Here is a 21,245-nt window from a genome sequence, read left to right on the forward strand (position 1 = left end):
ACACTAGAACTAAAGGGCGGTTCTATCACACGAGGCCATCGCTTCCAGACAACTATAGTATGCAAACATTAGAAAGATAAATAACGGGTAGTTAATGTGTAAATATAGAAAATACATATATACGTACATATAAATACATATATATGTAATAAATACAGTCTAATGCACAAATTTTATGGTCCAACCATTGTAACTAAAATTTCCCAATGTTTACTTGATAAACTTGAACAGTGATACCTTTGTTTTCGTTATATAATCTTTAGTTCTTATCATATTTCATTTCAACTTCTTCTCTGTTGACATTCTTTTTATTCTTCACTTGTAATTCAATATGATGAATATAATGCATACTTTTGATAAGAAGATGTATCATACTTTTATATCATTTATTAAGTATTACTGTAATTATTACATTTGCGCTTCTTCTTATTAGTGGCAATCAATGTCTACGGGATGATGTGATGATTAAGATGATGACTTTTGATGAACCAGATAGTAAAAGACCCATTAAAATCATCATTTCTTTTAAGTACCAATAGGAAGATAAGAATCGGCTTTTATGTGTAAAATCATATGTAATTGGTGATGTGTGGTTTTTTTTTAATTACTCCTATTTACAATCATCACTGTACAAAGTGATCACTCTGAAATAATTTATATTGATATTAGAATGAAACAAGCCAATAGTTTCTAGTAGAACAAAGTCTGCGGGTACAGATAGTAAACAATATTTAATTTTAATATATAGTAATTTGAATTTAAATAAATACATTGAAAAAACTTTTAAGTTGAACGGTTTTTTGATACCCATATTGTGGTGGTTGTGGAAAAATATGTACCTAGTCCTCCATATTGGAACGGCGTCCATCTTGAATTTTAAATTTTGACATAATCATCATATTTTACTAGTGTAGCCCTCTCATTTGATACCCATATTGAGAGGGTTAAGGAAAAACATGTAATCCGCCATTTTGTATCGGCGGCCATCTTAGATTTATAATGTTATTGATTTTATTATATTGTATTGTCATCTAAATTAAATGTGTGTACCAAATTTCAGATCAATCTGACAACGGGAAGGTGCTTAAATTTCAATTTCTAATTTTGACCCAAATAAATAAACAAATAAATTCCGTACGGGTCGAACTAAATGAAACCGTTTAAAACCGCTTTATCTTTCTACATTATCGATATGTTATTTATTAATTTTGAAAACATACTTTTGAATAGGGTGTACCATACATCAGCTGATAGCAACTGAACCAATCACTCTGTATTCTTTAGTGATGGTGAACAGTATATTGCAGAGAAGCAAGTAGCGGACAGTAAAAACTTGGATAATGAACTGGTTATAATTTTTGAATGACTTCCCCAGAACCCATCACCGAGTACCTACAATAGCGTGATCTCCATACAAGCTGACGATCGTGTCTACAAAACGGAAGGTGTCGTGGTCTACTCCAGGACTCAGCCGCTCTTTGACTTCACATACACGAGCCCCAGTACGACCAAACCCAGCAGGTAAACACGCGTCATTCTATCATCACAGTTGGCATATACCTGCAATTCTAAATTTAAATTTTGTCTTATTTTAAACAGTCTAAAAGAATATTCCTATAGTAAAAAGAAATATTTCGTTTATTACTTCAACTTCTTTTTATTTTAATAATATATTTGATATTAATTATAGATAAATATTTTTAAAGTACACGTTTATAAATATATATTTATTCAAATTGAGACATCGAATTAATATTTGTATTTAAACTTTGTTTGCCTTAAAATACTATTTTTCTTATATAAATAATGCTCTGGCTTTTGTATGTGTATATTAGTAAAAATATATGTTTTAACATTTATAATACACCAAAAAAACTAGGAAAATTTTTATACCTAAAAAATATTTGAAAATGTGCATGCTTTGAACGCCTCTTAATCCTTCTTGCACTTGGAATTTTATAAAATTCGTTCTTAGCTTACCTTTTCCTAGTAAAGTGATTTTTTTAACCAAATTTCAAGTCTTTAAACCTTATACGTTCCGAGATAGCGTGATGAGTTTGTAGTCATTGCACTTCAAATATAAATATTCATATTACATCACCACTGTACGTGTATTCCATTATACGTCTATAAATTTATTTAAAAATATCTCTTTAAGGTTGTACGTGAAAGGTGACTCAGTGAGCTCATCTCAAGGCAAAATAGAAGTCAAAGTGGAAAATGTAAAGGACGTGAACTTCGAAGCAACAGGCGAAGGCAATGTTCAGAAGGACAACATTTACCTGAAAATTAATGCCAACTCCGCTGCCTTCGGTCTCAAGAACTACAAGATGGACATCAGCAGCAAAGACGCCGGCAACGGCAAACGACTTGAATTCCACGCTGTGAACGACAACAAGAATTTATTGAGTGGCAGGTAAATACCCAGGAATATATTTGAACGAAGGTCTTTACTATGACGTGCTTTTTTAAAAAGGGGGAAATAACCCAGAGAGCAAAGAATCGATGGAAATCCGTAAAATATCCAAGGTCACGGACGAACTTGAAGAATTGCCTGTATGAAGTGACATTAGATGGCGTAAATCGCTCGTACAACCGACAGCCGTTGTGATTGAAATAAACATAGATATCATAGTTAAGATTGCAGCAAGTCCTTAGATGTCGGTTGGACAAGATCGGTCATCTGACGATCTTATGAGTAGACCTATGTCTAGATTTGGGCGTCTATCAGCTGACTTGACGATGTTAAGACTAAGCTAGTCAGGTCTAGTCGTACCGTGATCTTCAAGTTTTCTCAGTGTCACTTCATCTGATTCAGCGAAAAAGTTATTATCTTTTGAAAATTGTCTATTAATATTACCGTCGTTACCATTGTTTTCACTCGCAAGACGTCCATTGATAGATTCTCATAGATTTCCAAAAGATCGGTTGAAAGAAGTCTACATTCAGCTACTTTTGATGACTTTAACAAAATCGTTTGTCCATTTTGGTCACTATGCAATTCGATAGTTAAGCTTGTATTAAATTACTTACCCAAATAGTCTTGCACTAGTAGATACATCTAGCAGTAAAAGCATATAAAAATATTGAAACCGATGATACAATTTATAAATATTTCTAAACATTTTCAAATGTACATTATTACAATTTTTCGAAGCTTAGAGAAATCTACTCTAAACAATTATGTGCTTAAATAAAATCTGTTTGACTATTTCATCAATGTTTCTTCCCTCGTTTCTTTTAGCACCTCCTTCATCAGCAAACAAGAAGGCACAAAGACAATCATTGAAGGTTCTGGCTCCGTGAAGGTTAAGGATGATCAGAAACCAGCGAACTTCAAGTACATCCGCACCATTCTTCCTGATGGCAGCGAGGTACGAATTTGTCAATACTTCAATCTTCTTGTATCTTATTACTAAATTTCTCAAACCTAACTATCGTTCTGCGGGAATATTTTTAAGATCAATCTGATGCTATTCTAAGTTCAGAAGTACGTAAAATAACAATAATAAAAATTATCTTTATTTGATCAATACAGTAGTTTTGAGTCATGGTAGGTACACGTGTGTATATTTTCCCATAGTACCTACAAGCACATCTAGAAGGATATGGTATAGTAACATATTCTAACTAATATATTGTAGTTAGTTCTAAATTATAACTCCTGGATACTTCTACAGACATTCCTGAATCTGGCCATCGGAGAACGAAGCTATGTCGCAGAGACAAGGATCTCTGAACTGGAGTACAAGACGTCATATCTCTACTGCGAAGAGAAAAAACAATGTGCCAACGTGGACCTGCATTCTAAGATCAATGTCATTAGTAAGTTACCAACTTATTTATAAGGCTGTAAAGTTATAAGCTACTGGTAAAAAATAGTAAATATCATTTCAATCGGACCTCCACTACTTGACCGGGTTATCCTTATAAATTTCCAATTGTACCGTTAAGTTCAGCGCAATCCGTCTTATAAAGTGGACCAAAAACCATGTCCTCGGAAGACAGTTCTATTAGAAATTATAGTCTATGTCGAGCAGTAGATGACCTGCAGCTGAAACTATGATGATGATATGAGATAAATTTATATATAAAGTCAACAAATCAGGTGAATAAATAGCCTTAAGGTTGTCTGAAGATGCTGAATGCTGGACGTTTCAAATGGATGCTATTGGAAATTTACAGGGAAGGCTTATTTCCAACAGGAGAAGTCCTTTGACTGAATTTATGATAGCATTAACGTACAAATCTTTAGTTTAGTTAATTATAATCATGTTTATAAGCTATTGGTTCTCCATCAAATAGGTGATGTAATAGAAACAATTCATAACAACTCTTTTATATCAACAGAACCTGGTCATGTCGAGCACGTTGTCAACGTAGACTTTGATCTTCGCAAGCTTGGCTTCGCTCCGGAGTTCGGTCTCCAGATTTCCAACGAGGTGTCCGAGCTCGCTCTTCCTAAATACCTCATGGACCTTCACGTTAACAAGAATGACAAGAAATACCACCTGCACGTCTACTGCAAACCTGAGAATGGATGTAAGTGTATCTTTTTAAGTCTTGATTGGGTTTATAGGAAGGATCAAAGTCATTCAAAGAGCTATTGAGAGGTGTAAGCACGTTTCGCTGCGAAATTGAATCAGAAATGAGGGAATTCACAAAAGAACCAGTCTCAGGTGTAGCTCGAATAATTGCTCGTCTAAAGTAGCAATGAGCGGTGCAAATCGCTCGTGCACCAATAGCCTTTGGAGCCAAAAGGTAGGCCCCAAGGTAGGATCAACGATACATGTGAGCAGCGCATGACCATTCATCCTGGTGACCTATGGGAGAGGCCCAGCCTGAGAGTGCATCTGTCGGCTCTCATGAATGAAGGAATGACTGAGTCGACGGTATCTCACTCGGTACCTGATTGGCAAGCACGTGGTCAGTCGATCCATGGATCGAGCTATACTCGAGTTATCTCTGGTCAAGCTCAGCAGATTGACAATTTCAAGTGGCAGTATTCAGAACACATAGCTCGCAAAATAGATTGTCTTTATAGCCTTGAAACCAATCGGAAGACACTAGCATCGAAAAACACTAGACATAAGCCTCTTACAATCTGTTTTGTTGGAAATGTATGAGACCTATGTTCATCAGTAGACATTCTATTGTTTCTTACTGTCTATGTTTCGGAAGTGTAATTAAACTCTTCTTCTTCTTCAAAACAAGTCTTTGTAGTTCTTATTATATTAAGATCTCTTTCAATACCTTCAATTGTTTCTAATTCTTCCACAGTAATACCAGCTGGAGTGAGCATCACCATCCCATCCAGAGTCCTGGCTTTGGAGTCATCATTCCGATACGCACCAAACGGTGTGATGCTGTTCCCCATCCGTGGAGAAGTCGCTCTGTACCCTGACAAGAATAAGCCTCAGCAGAAGACTGCTGCTAGGATGTCCATATCTGGAGACACCAGAGACGCACACAGCTCGGTTGTTGCAGACTTTGGACTCAGTCACCCTAAACTAGGAGAGGTATGATTATAATGACCATATTTGTAGCAGCACATGAGATAATATATGTTTATTTGCTGGTGATATTTTAATAAGTTTGGTTTTATATTAGTGAAATAATAATTCAATAATCATGTCAAAGTTTTGTTATTTTATAGACAACGCGATTCTGAATTCAAAATGGTTTTTGTGACATTGTCATTTTAAATATTTCAATGTCGCTACATCGAAGGTTAGGTTAGGTTATGTTAGGTTTTTTTTGTGTGGAAATCATATGAGATAATCTCATGTGGCTGCAACGAAAAATTATGTTGGGAAAGTTCTATTGCTTAATTTAAAAAGAATCATTGAACCTTTCTATGTTTACACTGTAAAAAACTTTATAGAAAATATCACACCGAGGGAAGAATGTGTTCATCACCAGGCTATTTTAATATAGTACTGTGATCAAAAATTAAGGTGAAAATATCATTTAAAACCGATGATGGCCACGTCTTTGACTTTGTATGACTGTTTTGTATGATTAATTTTGTATGGCTGTTTTAAAAAAAAATCTTGAAGCCAGAACAAATCATTTCCCAACATCACTATCGTGAACATAGTCTTTAATATAGTAATATGTCTTCTAACAGAGGCAGTCCTAAACAAATTTCTTGAATTTACAAATAGTGAACTATGAGACCAAGGGTAATATATCTAAGGGTCATATAACTCAGTTGTTAAGACTTCATAGCACAAGTACATATTGAAGGTAGTGAAGTTACAGAGTATGAAGAAACGGCATCTAGGTGTAAAAAATATTTCGCAGTGTATGTAATTATTCAATTAATACTAATGTCTCTGTTATTTCGGCTGAGAGAGATAATGAAAGTTTAGAAAATATAACTTGGTTTATTTTACAGGAATTGTCCTTGAAAATCAACGGAAAATTAGATCGTCCTCAAGAAAATGCGATCAAGATTGAAACGTCCGCTGTACTTTCGCACAATTGCTTCGGAGGCGTAAGTTTTTTTATGTACTATCCTCATCATTTCATCTGCAGAACTTTCACTGCTGGGCATAGATCTCCCCATAGATTTATAGCTTCTGCAACTATAGCACAAGCATTTGGTACAATATCCCATTAAATAACTTAAAGTTTATTATAAAAAGATAAAAGGCTGTTGGGGGCGAAAGGTTCTAGACCATGAGCAGGTAGACACCGCTTGGGTAGTCCCCCTCACTAGGTAGACTGACGACATAGTTAAGATCGCTCGTCGCTATATGCGAGCAGCGCAAGTCCAGCCATTGTAGCGACCTCCAGGGGTGACCCATGCCTTGCAGTCCATCCATGCCCTGGAAAGAAGAAGAAAGATTCATTTAAAGTTCTTCCTTTCTCATCTATAGCGTTCTGCTTTGTAATATTATTCTGCTTAACATCTCATATCTTCCGATCTATATATATACATATATATAATGGACGTGCATTAATTAAATGATTTCTTTCAGAAACGTGAATCGAAAGTGTCTCTCGACGTGAACCCGACTCATTTGAAATTCACAGTAAGAAAAATTATTATTTTAAAGTGTTTTGTTGTTCAAAATTTTCACCATCACTAATATCATCATCTTTTCAATCATAATACGTCCACTACTGGACTAGACCTCCGGGTAGATAATACGACCTTTTGGAAAGCTATCCAGCGACTTTCAGCAACCATATCAGTTCTGTCCACATTGTGGGCAGAGAGAAAGAGAGATATTCATCACCATAAGGTCCCATTATGCTTATTTATTCCAAACACAAATCCATAGGTGTATATATAAGGCGTAAATAATTTACATGTGGTTTTAGAAAAAAAAAACTGTCGTACAAAAATGTTAATCAAAATTTATAACAATTTACATTTTTTAATATTGTTAAATTTGGAAAAAGAACAACAACTATTACCTTAATCTTGAAGCCTTAATTGATTGAATTAAATATGAATAGTTAGATGTGAATTGATTCAATTATTACACACGCTAAATTGGTTGTCGACCATTAAGAGTTTTGTTAGTTTCTTTGTTGGATAAATTTTATCTTTTTCTTTATCTTTGTGTGTGGGCATACCTGTTGTATTTGTTTGTGTTTGTGCTAGCAGTCCATTTCAGCATGACACCGTAGACTAGCCAGAATGTACTTCTTCCATAAGCCAGTTGTATTCGCGGCAACAAAATATGAACATTCTTTTTATTCCTCACTTCATTGTTTATTAATATGCATTCTTATTCCAGTTCGACACACCCCTGGTCAAAGTAATTGATATGGAAGGTTCGTCAGTCGTGAGGGACAATTTGCAACAAGGCGACGTGAAATTCAGTCTCCTGGAAGGCAAACCTGTTCAAGTTCACGCGATCATCAAGGACTATCAATACTATGAGTTCACAACTGGATATAGTGGTATGTTAATATTTATTAATTAAAATCCATATCTTTATTTTGATATAGGTTGAAATTGTAGTTTTCGCCGACGTCAAGAGATGGCGCTAGTAGTTTACTCGCATAAACGTATAAAAAGGGCCACCGCGCGCCAGAATCGACATAAACGAAGAAGGCTTGACAGTGACACGACATATATAAAATCACATTTTTGACTTCTTATTTTGGTCTAACATAAAATAAGTTGAGTCTCTGAACGAGTATTTAACACTCTTACACCCCCCTGTGGTAAATATATATATATATATATATATATATACATATGTATATATATATATATATATATATATATAGTAAAAAACAGTTTTGTTAATCAAAATTTATATATTTGTAAGGATTATCTGAGTTTTTAATAGGAGCACCATATACTAAAAGACAACAAATGACCCTTATAAAACTTTTACATTAATCAACCTGTATTTCTACCAATGTGTTTACTCATCTCTGTATTTCTGGAACAATAAGGCCTATTAAAGACTTGATATTTGGTTTTAATGATCTTTGCAGAAGATAATAGGCTCCCTCCCAAAAACACAAATTTTGTGGTATACAATTATTTATTTTAAGGTATTACATGCATACAGAGTTATTTTAATTAGAACAAAACGTCGGTAAATCAGTACCACGTTTATAAGGCTTATTGACTAGCGCCATCTAGTAGATTTTAAAGAAAATATGATAAAACAGTTCAATGCATTTACCAGTCCTTTTGACTAAAGATTAATTAAGATCAGGCAAAAATGATACCGCGTTCTACACCTCAAGAGATTCGCCAATATGACCAGATGGCGAAGTATCCCACCAGTGGGCTGGCCCAGTAGATGAACGTGGGAACTTAAACCATGTCCTCGCATACTTCCTTAGATACGGTATCTTATAACACAGCGTAATAAAAGAATTTCTTTTCTGTGTACTGCGAGTTTCTTTTGAGAGCTAACTTAATCCCACGTGTCACGCTACGGTCTAAGTATTAAAGCCTTAAAGCCTCTGTATGCCTTAACTATTTATCCTTCTATTTCTATACTATAGTTATCTGAAATAAATATCTAAATACATTAGTTAAGATTACATTAAACTATATTTAATATACATCTTCTTTCTAGATGATACAGAACGCAAGTTGTCTATCATCGGACACTTGGAGCCGGAGAAGCGAGTGGATGTTGCCGTGGACATCGTCCTCCCTGGACACAAGAAGAACATTGTACACGGAGCCCTCTTCCTCCAAGACAACATCGTGAAGAGCGACTATGGCTTATCTAAGGAGAACTTCAACTACTTCGTGGTATGTACTTGATGCAGATCGCTTCTTACCGCTTCGATTTGAAATCTAAGAGAAGGGGGAGGGAATCTTAAATCTGAACCGCAGTATCGCGACATACTCCTACCCTTAAATTACAATAAGGCTTATTAACGAAAATCGCATCATCATCTTAAAAAAAATAAAGCCTATTCAAAGACATAAGCCTTTTCCAAACATCGCCACGATTACACCGTCTCGTGACCTTCACCATGTCGTCATCAACTAGTGATGGGCTGATTATCGTTCAAGAATTTTTGTCCACAACGGCGCGGAGCGAAGTAAAATTATACTGCCACCGAAACCGCTATACCGCGCCTTAGGTTAGGCACGGCGAGCGGGGGGGGGGTATTGGCTGGTTCGCTTAGACATTCCAGGTGCCCATGATGATTTTCTTTCACACCTGGAGTTTTTCTAATACGCGATACAACGTCTTCGGTAGCTTTATACTATAAATTTACATCCGAATTGAATATTCTCTCTAAAAGGTATATTGCTCCCTTAAAGATCTCCACAATTACCAGTCTATGTCGTTTCTATGATAGTATTTCAATATAATTTTCAGAACGCCCTCAAGAACGACCTGAAAAACCTAGAAACTCGCATCAAAGAACTTGGAGATAAAAACAGCGAAGAATTCAAACGCACACTAGACCGCGTCAAGCCGACTTTCAAGAGATTGGAGACGTCATACAAGGAGGACTTGGAGAAGATTGTTCACGAGATATCCAACGACGAAACATTGAAGGAAATTTCAGAAGCACTGTAAGTTTCAAATTCATTACATACAACATTCAATTCAATTTATGTGATGTGGTGAAAACTCACATATTGTCAATCAATGTATCGTACACACTGCCTAAAAATATAATGGTTTCCGAAATAATAAATAACTTAATTATAATATAGTAATAAAAAGCGTTTTCGAAATTCAAATTACTACATGTATAAATAAATTATTGCTTAATATCTGTCTGTGCAGACTATACTGCTAAAATTAGTTGATTTCATATTTAATGGAATCATGCATTACCTTGCGGAAGTCCATCCTAAGTAAGAAAAGGACCAATATTTAACCACTTCCGCACATGCAGTGGTAGTCGTGCAACAAAGTTCACCAAAGTTCTGTGTTTGGCACTAATCGGTATTACATAACTCCTGAAGATACCCCGTGGAGGGATGAAACACGTGTTGAGTGATTTGATGGTGGCGGTTGTGTGATTCGCATTGTTTTCCGAATACGCATTTATCAGTGGGCAGGCGAGCGGTGCACTTTGTTGCACGACTACCACTGCATGTGTGGAAGTGGCTAAATATTGGTCCTTTTCTTACTTAGTTGATTTCATTCCAAAAGAAATATTTCATTTATCAAAATGATCACTTCATACAGTAATTGAAAATAGGTTTAAAAGCTTTTTCAATTATACACGTATAAATAACGCAAGATGTCGCTGGATGTGGGTAACGTCGTACAAAGCCGAAATTAGCCTATCGTTTCTTTCCAAAGGTCGATGTGCAATATTTATTGCCGGGTACTTTATTATGTATTAGTAGACACCATTCTATTAAGGCACAAATATTTTGCAATTCATTCGATGATTAAAAAAAAATGGTAGAATTCGAAGCAACCGCCAACTCTACTTCAATATTATTAGATGGCAAAAGGTTATCGATAACGATGGTGAACATTTTGTTAATTAAAGATAAAAACTTAAGTAAGAAAAGGCTCTGACTGCTAAGACTCTGTGTTTGGCACTAATCGGTGTAACATAACTCCTGAAGATGCCCCGTGGAGGGATGAAACACGTGTTGAGTGATTTAACGGTGGTAGTTGTGTAGTTCGCATTGTTTGCCGCATGCGCATTTATCAGCGGGGTGGCGGGCGGTGCACTTTGTTGCACGACTACCACTGCATATGCGGCTAAATATTGTACCTTTTCTTACTTAGGATAGACTTTCGCAAGATAACGCCTCATTCCATTAAATATATAAAAACTTGTTAAAAATTTAGTCGTGTGAATTTAACTTAAGAAAGCGACGATTTCCGGACTCCCTTATGTTAATGTATTGTTTCGATGTTATGTTTACATAAAATACATTTACAAATTTGAAGTAATAGATACTGTATATATTTCATTATAGAAATATACTGTATTATACATATTTTCGTTGATAGGCATTCAGTGGCACAGTTCCTGGCAAAGATCATTGATGACCTATTAAAGGTCACTAGACCAATGGCAGACAAGATCGAAGAAACCATTACAGAGCTTGCGCAGAAGGTTAAGGATCTATATGTCAAACAGGTGAGATTTTTTTTATTTTTATAACATAAATAACTTTTTCCTTATACCTTAAAATTATATATATAATAAATTTAATAAATTTATTGTACAAGATCAGGGAAAGCACAGTGGAAGAGGAATGATACTTGCGATCATAGATCACGGATTCGATTTCCATGCGTTAAATATAAAGGATTTAAACTGCTTATAAATAAGTTTCCTAAGGCAGTAGTGTAGTGTTCCGATTATGGTATATCTCATCTAGATATCTTTAGCTGATATACCTTGGCGATCATATAAAAGTAGCAAAAAAATTACAGGATTTTAGATTTGTAAATGATAATACAATATGATAATTAATTAATCTAATTTTAGAAGAAAACAAACTTAAATTGTGATCTTCAAAGATCTGGACAGAAAGTAGCATTTGATCTTCAGATTCTAACAGATTGGAGTCTTATTAAACTTATATTGGTGAACACATGTGATAATTTTTATATATACCATCATCAGCTATAAGTCCATAGTTGGATATATTTCCCCGTTATCTCTTTAATAAGACAGACGTAGCCCGCTGCTATTGGTCTATGGTCTTCACACCAGAAGATCATAAATCCCTAGCGGCCACCTATTGCCAGTTCAATTGGCCAAACCGCTGAACAATGTCTATTATTTTTGTTCTTCAACGAGTCTCTTTCTATTCAATCTCCTTGAGAAATTCCAACTGTGTTCTGTATGTGTTGTCATGATTTTTATTGTAACAAACTTTTGGTTACAATTTTCAACCATAAATTAAAGTTTCCAACCGACTCTATTGGATACAAGGAGGTTTATATCGAACAGTGGATGTACTGTGATCATCCGAACAATACTTCTTCATATCGAAGATAAATGCGATCAAGTCTTGATTAAAATATTTTTTTGATTTATTAATTTGTTAATACTTTTCCAGCTGGAACCTCAAGTCAAACAGCTGTATGAAAATGTTTCGGCTGTGATCAACGAGTATTTCGATGGTCTAGTCGACGCTGCCGCCCACTTCGCAGCGCTGGTGGTGGACTTCTTTGAACGCCACAAGCCCGAGATTGAAGAACTCACCAACACACTCTCCGAAATCTTCAAAGGTAAACTTTATAATAATAAATGAAGGTGTGATGTGGAAAAACGTTTATTGAATAATTAACATAATTTGTGCCCGGAAAATAAATAATGCGCCTACGAGCGGTTGCGCATCGTTCCCTAGTTCAAATCCGACTCCTCGAGAACTGCAACGGCCGCGCGCGCACGTGCTGTGCCTTGGCTACGTGCCAAGGCGCAAGCGAGAGCGCGTATAGTGCACGCCGTGCGAGTGAGCGAGACGAGTGGGCGAGACGAGCAAACGAGCGTTGTGACGACGTCCGCGGGAACTTTCACATATGGCGGCTTTTTATGTAGCAATATTATTACAAAGGTTAATTATTGTGGCTTGAAGAATTGCTCGTCGTGTAGTAGTGGGCGGGAAACATCGCTCCAACCAATTGCTGTTGGGCTAGTATCGGCCTGTACAGGCCCTCATCTAGGTGGGCCCAAGACATAATTAAAATCACGAGAAATTGCTGGATGTAGGCAGCGCAGAACCAGTCATCGCTGCGATTTTTGAGGAATGTCTCTGCCTTGCAGTAGGCGTTCATTGGTTGAAAGGAACACGAAGAAGAATTAATGATTGAGAAGAATGAATGTTTACTCATCTAGAATCAGTATCCTATCTTAAATTGCCGATTTATAATTTACGTATTCTAATTTTGAATTTAAATTTTGACAGATTTGACAAGACTTATCGTCGCTCAACTGAAGGAGTATCGAGTTAAAGTAACTCAGATATTCGAAGAAATCTCACACCAGATCAGCGACCTACCCATCATCGGAGCTCTGAAGGAGAAAGTAGGTTATCTTTAAAAAAAAATAAAGTTCACTTTACATCACCATAATTATCATCACATGTGAAACGGCTGAATATTAGCTTCTCTTTTGGTTGCCAATAAGATATGTTGAGATGTGGAAACATCATTGTTAACTACGTTGCCCTTGCTGGCACGTGGCCTGCACTCTAGAAGCTCTATGTGGGCCACCAATTAATATTTCAATTTCACAAAACAATTAAACAGGTAACGGACAAAATAATAGTGAGAAAATAAGAAAAACAGAAATTTAATAAAGTAAATATTAAATAGTTTTCCTTGTGAACGCAAGACTGGGGACAAAAAAATAGAAAAAAAAAACTGGCGTATTTGACAGTTCACTTTAAATTTGACAGTTCGCTTTAAATTTGACAGTTCGCTTTATGCAAATCGATATTATCGATTAACTTCATCGATTATTATTTATCGATAACAAAATTAAGTATTTTATTTTATAATCGTCAAATTTAATCTATGTATAAACTTGATAATTGTGAAATATGTTACATTAATTTACTTTATTTATTGGAGTGCGGTTGGATATATACTTCTGGCAGTCTACTAAGATAGCTAGAACATAATTGTGATGTTATACCTACATATGTATTTTGATATAGATTGATATTACAATACTTAGATCAAACAATGTCAAATTTAATTTAGATATAGCAACTGTTAGTTTCTAAACGACTTTTCTCAAAATCTAAATATTCCTTATTCGTATAAATTATACAGGCACTTTAAAATTCTCAATCAAAATAAACTGTCGACATTGTTAGCTCTACAGGAATCTATCACCCCGAAAGACAGTTCTACTAAGATCCGGCAAAAAACTTAACAGTTGCTCTTTACAAATAGTTCTATAAATGCGCTACAATAATTAGCTTTCTGAGTGAGCATCAACATATAATTCCACGCATTAACACCAGTATACTATTCTTGTATTCAATAATGTACTATTTATAAACCTTTAATATTGGTTTTATATATCTGACAGATAGGTATGAAATTGTTTGTGCAATTATACATACGTATACTTTTTGTCATAAATGATTTATTAAATTTTTGAAGACGAAAACTAGGAGTATGCAATTCAGTAGATCAGAATTCAAATCCGACCGTAGCTTACTACTTATATTGTTAAAATAATAGACGATTTAAAAGTGCATATAAATGCCTACTTGAATAAAAATATTTTGAGATGAAATATGAGTGATGTCAGGGATTCAGAATATTTTCAAAGAATCGTCTTAATAATATTTAGATTTACTAATGATCATATTTTTTCACAGTGGCAAGAATTGGCGCTCCCGGAACAGGCTTTGGGTCTACTTAAACAAGCGCATGAAGCAATCCGACAAGTGTTGCCAACTGAAGAAGCTAAAGTTTTCTCAGATGAATTATTCAAATATATTTCCAAGGTAAAGATTAAATTAAAATTTTAAAATAACAATTTTAACATTCTCTTACGATGTCTTTAACATATTACTAAAAAGACTTCAATATAAGATATTTCGTTGTGCCTAACAAATACTTTTTAAGTAAGAAAAGGACCAATATTTAGCCACTTCCGCACATGCAGTGGTAGTCATGCAACGAAGTGCACCGCCTGCCAGCCCGCTGACAAATGCGTATGCGGAAAACAATGCGAATTACACAACTGCCACCATTAAACCGCTCAACGCGTGTTTCACCCCTCCACGGGGCATCTTCAGGAGTTATGTTATACCAATTAGTGCCAAACACAGAGTCCAAATACTTCCTTTTGAGAAGGTATGGTCGACGTTTCAGTATAGACACCTAATCCAAGAAATGGAAATTCCCAAAATATATCTATGGTGGAATATACCATAACTGTCGTTCTTGATATGCTGGTCGCTGCTGTTCATCCTCTGGAAACTTCTTTGTGGACAGTGGCAATTCCATACAATTAATACACAAAGTTTGAACTATTAGGGGAACAGGAAAGTAATATTGTTTATGTCGATATATTTTACAGAAAAACCGATTGTTTTGTTACCGCTCCGGCATTGATTTGCATACTAGATGGCAAAAGGTTGTTAATAACGAACGTGTATATATTATTGATTAGAAATTGAAACTTTTTAAAAATTTAGTCGTGTGAATTTAACTTGAGAAAGCGACATCACTTTTCGCTACCCTTAATATATAAGATTCCTGGGAATTGAAAACGTTGCATACGATCGCAAAACCCAGTCTTCCATTGTCACAGCCCAGACTACTACACAGATATTGAAGCATGATACTTGAATGTAATTATTAATTAACTGTTTACCTTGCAGAAACTGCAACAGGAGAAGATAGACGAAGCTGCAGCATTGCGTCTGTTATACGAGAAGTTCGCGCAGGCTGTGACATCCATTGTCCAATTCATCAGGACGAACCTCAACGACGTTGGAATATCAACTGCTCCTAGCTTCAGTCCTGTAAGCATTACCATTCTAGCAACTTTGTTTTCTTAAATCAAAATAATTATAATTTTTTTTTTCAAAATTTATTCAACATATAATAGTGTAATAGTTAGTGTGAAAAATAACCTTTTTAATATGATCATCATATCAGCTGGTAGATGTCCACTGCAAGCCTTAAACCTCTTCCAAAGACCGTCGCAATGGCAGGAGGCGTAATGACCTTGCCGTTGGTCCACCTGGTTCAGGTGCAAGGTCGCCATTTGGGGCCTTTCGTAATTATCTATCAGAATTACGTATATAGATTTTGAATGTTTTATTAAAAAACTTATTATATTACTAAGAAGCGCTACTGGAGTTTCTTTTGTAAGTTTACAGGTAGTGCGAACGAAGTAACAACTGACTGTCGAGTTTAAAAAGGTTTCGGAGAATCTCTAATATATAAAATTCTCGTGTCACGATGTTCGAACTTGAACTCCTCCGAAACGGCTTGACCGATTTTTACCAAATTTTACATGTATTCAGTATGTCTGAGAATCGGCTACTATCTATTTTCCATACCCCTAAGTGATAAGGGTGGTCCACCCCTAAATTTTATTTTTAATTTTTTAGACAATTTTTTTGGTTTTTATTTTATCATGATACAGCATACAAAAATACATACAAACCTAAATTTTCACCCCTCTACGATCAACCCTTATCTTACATTTGTTAATTAAAAACTTTAATTTTTTTTGCAAAACAACGTTTGCGGGATCAGCTAGTCTCTCTATATAATAATGTTTCTGCTCTCCGACAATTCAAACGAAAACTCTTTCTTTATGTGCCGCTAGTGCGTCGATATCTTTACCAACTTCTTGTCAGAATTCTCTTCGTTTCTGAAAGAAGTATTTAGAAAAGCCTTGCTCGAATCGATGACAAGTTCTTTCCATAGCTTACTGAAGTAGAAAAGAAGAGAATCCATACCCGTTAACGTTATATATATATATATGTATATATATATATTGGAGAAACTATAGAGTTCCTATGTATATGTATACATATATAGGAACTTTGTAGTCGGCGACAACAGATGGCGCTAGTTGTTCGTACACATAAGAGGCACCGTGCAGTAGAATCGATAGATACATATGTAATTAAAATGAAGTTTTTTAATTTTTTTAAATTAAGAACGTCATAAACCAGGTATTTAACAACATCTTTTATGTTCTAGCTGTCTCTACCTACCTTCTCGACTGTATCTGCTCCATCTCTTGGAGGCGGTGCATCATTCAGTCTGCTGAACCAGCTGCTGCAAGGAGACATTCCTGACCCATTGGCCCTGATTCGTGCCTACAGGCCACGATCCCTCAACCCATTGGACGAGATACCATCTAAATGTAAGTAAAAATACGAATTTTGAACACAAAAGATTTTCTGTTTGTTTTTATTATTTCCTGTTAATGATTTTTGATAATATGTAGTACGTTTACAATAGATATAATCAATTTTAAAAAATAGGTGGCGCCCATTATGTATTTACAAGGCATCGTGAATAACTGTCTGTACCAAAGTTTGGAAGAGTCTTTAGTTTATTTGTAATAAACGGAATCAGATTTTGAATTCCGCAATACATTATTGGACTATCATTCGCAATATTCAAAACGCATTGGAAGTAAATTGACGGATAAGGCTTATTATTTAATAAATTAATATGTAAATGACAAGAATCCTTGACAGTGATGTCGCCTGGTTGTTTTGATTTCATTAAGGCTATATCTGATAAAGTGTATATGTATAAACCTGTATTGTTAAGCTATATTGTTGTGAAGTTTCTTCCAGCTACTTCTTTACAACTAAAACACCTAGTCAGAGTTAAAAATAAATATATTAAATAAAATAAATATTTGACGATCAATAAGAGTTCTGTTAAAAGTTCCAATGTTAAGTTAATGCATTTCTTCTTTTGAGTAAATAGGGGTGAATTTACATTTGATTATATTTGGAAACACCGAGTGTTTGGCACTAGTCTGTGTAACGGCTCCTGAGGATGCCCCGTGGAGGGGTGAAACACGTGTTGAGTGAATTTACGGTGGCGGTTGTGTAGTTGGCATTGTCTGTCGCATGCGCATTTACGAGTGGGCTGGCGGGCGGTGCACTTTCATGCACGACAACCACTGCATGTGCGGAGGTGGCTAGATATTGGTCCTTTCTTATTTAGGATGGACTTCCGCAATGTAACGCCTGAATCCATTAAACAATTCAATTTACTCTGTCAATTGCTGTGTTTATTTTAGAATTAAAATTGATATACGTTAGGTCCTGTACGTGTTGCATCCAGAAGTCTTCAACTCAATCACTTATTATCTTTTAACGCTGTATTTGCAATTAGTTATAGATATTTCTTAGGTTAAAATGTAAATAACAAAAACTGTTTCAGTGCGCGCTGTCGTGGTCAATGGTCAGCACATCTTCACCTTCGATGGTCGCCACCTGACATTCCCCGGTAACTGCCGCTATGTGCTCGCGCACGACCACGTCGACCGCAACTTTACTCTCATCCTGCAACTGCAAAACGGTGCTCCTAAATCCCTCATCCTTGAGGACAAGAACGGTGCCATCATTGAAATTAAGGATAATGGACAGGTGAGCGAATCCTTCCGTATAGTCTTTTCACCACCACCAATGAATAAACCCAGTAATAAGTAATTACAAAAAAATAATTAAAAAAAAAAACAAAAACCCTAATATCTTTAATAACTTCCATTATATTCTTACAAGGGTTATTTGTATATCAAATTAAAGCTAGTTTTTTTCTGCATAATTTCTGTTTATATGTTCTGTAAATTATTCGAGTTATTACAGATAAAAAAAACTTTCGCCGCAATAGTTTTTACAGTGTTTTTCGAGTCACATTAGCTTAGTTTGTAACGTTTTATCAGACGTGCGAAGGAAATAACGCTCTACGAAGCCGAAATTAGCCGATTGTCTCTTTCCAAAAGATTTTGTACGTTACTAGGTGACAGAATAAAAAAGAAACAATTTAATTGAAATTTTTAACATTTTGATTAATTATCTTAAGGCATAAACAACGTTTTTAGGAATTTCGTAATTTATCTCCTTGGCAGTTTTTACGCTTTTTCAATTCAGACTGACATGCAGAAGTTTGCTTCTTAAAACTAAGACTTCGTTCCACAGATAAAACAATGTTTATAAATAAATCGGAAAGCTCATTTGCTTAAACCTTCACTAAGACTTAACTTCCTTTTCAAATTAAATATCGCGTTTCCAGTGCTTGTTGAAACCTCTTCTTTAAAAGGCTGTGAGTTTAACATTTTAATGTAACTTTTTTTTATTACTCCATTTGACGGCATTTACAAAGGACATTATGTTGGATGCCTATTTGAATCCTTTTATTATTATGTATGTACTTATTAGATCCGCGAATATAATTTGGTAGCCTTTATTAATCCGCGAATAGTGGAAACTCGACTAAGGAGTTTTTAACATAAGGTTGGTAACATAGTACCAACATTAACATTTGCTACGAAAACCACTAATGTAAAGGATTCTTTGACAGATCGCATTGAACGGAGCCAACCACGGCTATCCAGTCATCGAAAAGGACTCCTTCGGTTACCGCAAGACTAACGGCAATTTCGTTATCGGATCAACCTTTGGAGTAACAGCATCCTGCTTCGGTAAACTCGAGGTAAGATATCATCACGATCTATCATCATATCAACTGGTAGAAGCACATTTTCCCCTATCTCGTGTGGGACAGGGACTTTTTGTTTGTAATAATTTATTCATATAATTTTTTATTATTATCATTCTCCTCTTTCATGTATCATATTATCTGTCGTACTGTTTCTTTCGTTCTACAATTTTCCCAGTCTTTCTCTTTCATTCCATTAGCCATAGATCCATCCTCAACCACTACATTCTAGGTTTCCTCACTATTTTATTTTGCAACATTATATTTATTGTTCATACATTTAACACATATTTTCTTTATAATTATCATATTATACTTTTGGTACTACTTTATTTATTTTATTTCTATATTTTAGTGTTTGCTTTACTTTTTTATTCGTATTCAAGTCTATTTGAATCTATTACTGCGTTTTATTTTTACCTATTGCATTTATCACCACCTTCCTGCGGTAGCTGAGGAAGCATATTCTCTTCCCTTCGTCTTGCATGATGACCGAGTAGATGCACATTGGCACAGGCTTCCAAAGATCACCATGATACCGGTACTGCTTTACCTGCATCCAGTGGCTTTCTTCTACCTTGGCTATATGGTCTACCTAGTGGGAGCCTACCCTGGGAGCCATTACACCTTCACCATTAAAATTTTTCGTTACAACAAAAATATACTTTTATATCATGTCAGCTGATGGATGCCCACTACAAGAGATAGTTCTCCCCATACATCGTGTTAGATACTGCTCTGCCCATGTCTTCTTCCTGGAATCTTAATAGTGTCTTCAATCCACCTAGTAGGGGGAAATCCCCTTATCTACCGGCTTGGAGTCAACTCCACTACCACTATATGCACATAAAGAAACCATATTTCTCTTAGTGACGTCATAACTTAACAAAGAAGAAATAATTTCTCGAGAGATTTCTCGCGCTTAGCAAGTACAGTCAGTAGTATCAAGTACAATCACGTGTATGAAAATTACTAATCATACATTACGTGTTACAAAGTGACTAGTTACATTGAGTTCGTTACATAAAAAGCAATGTGTGGTAATATTATAATAATGTATTTATTTATTCAATACATTATATATTATTACTATATAATATTACTATATATTTTTTATTTAAGCACACATAAAATAATGAGCAAAAAAGTTCGGAAATATTAAACGCAAACGTAAAACAAGGGCACGGACGGGAGGATATATATATATATATATATATATATATATATGTGTGTGTGTGTGTGTGTGTGTGTGTGTGTCTGTGTGTATGTATATATTTTCAAGAGCGAATATTATATATAACACAAAAATTGAATTTTATTATATTTATAAATAGAACAAGAAAAAAGTATTTACATTGAATAACAGAAAAATGGAAATGCGTTTCGTGTATGTGTGTATAATACGTGTATATATGATCTCCAGGTGTGCTACATAGAAGTAAACGGCTTTTACCTCGGCAAACTACGTGGTCTTCTCGGAGACGGCAACAATGAACCATACGACGACTTTAGAATGCCCAATGGAAAGGTAACCTCTTTTCACTTTTACTTGTTCAATCTATTTTAAATTTCGAACCATTTAGAACTTAACTTGATCATAATGTCCCACAGAATAAAAAATTGTTGCACTGTGACTAC

At 35.2% G+C, this 21,245-nt stretch overlaps 1 protein-coding gene across 1 annotated transcript in view; it reads left to right on the plus strand.

Moving 5' to 3' along the window:
- Positions 1-21,245, plus strand: part of apolpp (apolipophorin) — a 65,794-nt gene that overhangs the window by 37,025 nt on the left and 7,524 nt on the right. Inside the window, exons 31-50 of the mRNA XM_068768494.1 lie at positions 1,376-1,521; positions 2,159-2,416; positions 3,245-3,374; positions 3,681-3,825; positions 4,351-4,542; positions 5,281-5,519; positions 6,401-6,499; positions 6,987-7,040; positions 7,755-7,920; positions 9,063-9,244; positions 9,825-10,024; positions 11,436-11,565; positions 12,497-12,668; positions 13,346-13,464; positions 14,774-14,902; positions 15,785-15,928; positions 17,124-17,289; positions 18,330-18,535; positions 19,470-19,601; positions 21,031-21,135. Of these exons, the coding sequence (XP_068624595.1) occupies positions 1,376-1,521; positions 2,159-2,416; positions 3,245-3,374; positions 3,681-3,825; positions 4,351-4,542; positions 5,281-5,519; positions 6,401-6,499; positions 6,987-7,040; positions 7,755-7,920; positions 9,063-9,244; positions 9,825-10,024; positions 11,436-11,565; positions 12,497-12,668; positions 13,346-13,464; positions 14,774-14,902; positions 15,785-15,928; positions 17,124-17,289; positions 18,330-18,535; positions 19,470-19,601; positions 21,031-21,135 (3,114 nt within the window). The remainder of the gene's footprint in view (positions 1-1,375; positions 1,522-2,158; positions 2,417-3,244; positions 3,375-3,680; positions 3,826-4,350; positions 4,543-5,280; positions 5,520-6,400; positions 6,500-6,986; positions 7,041-7,754; positions 7,921-9,062; positions 9,245-9,824; positions 10,025-11,435; positions 11,566-12,496; positions 12,669-13,345; positions 13,465-14,773; positions 14,903-15,784; positions 15,929-17,123; positions 17,290-18,329; positions 18,536-19,469; positions 19,602-21,030; positions 21,136-21,245) is intronic.

This window comes from Battus philenor, unplaced genomic scaffold, assembly GCF_028537555.1.
Source record: "Battus philenor isolate CCGP_79_NKW_IND1 unplaced genomic scaffold, ilBatPhil1.0.hap1 SCAF_26, whole genome shotgun sequence".
Lineage (NCBI taxonomy): Eukaryota > Metazoa > Arthropoda > Insecta > Lepidoptera > Papilionidae > Battus > Battus philenor.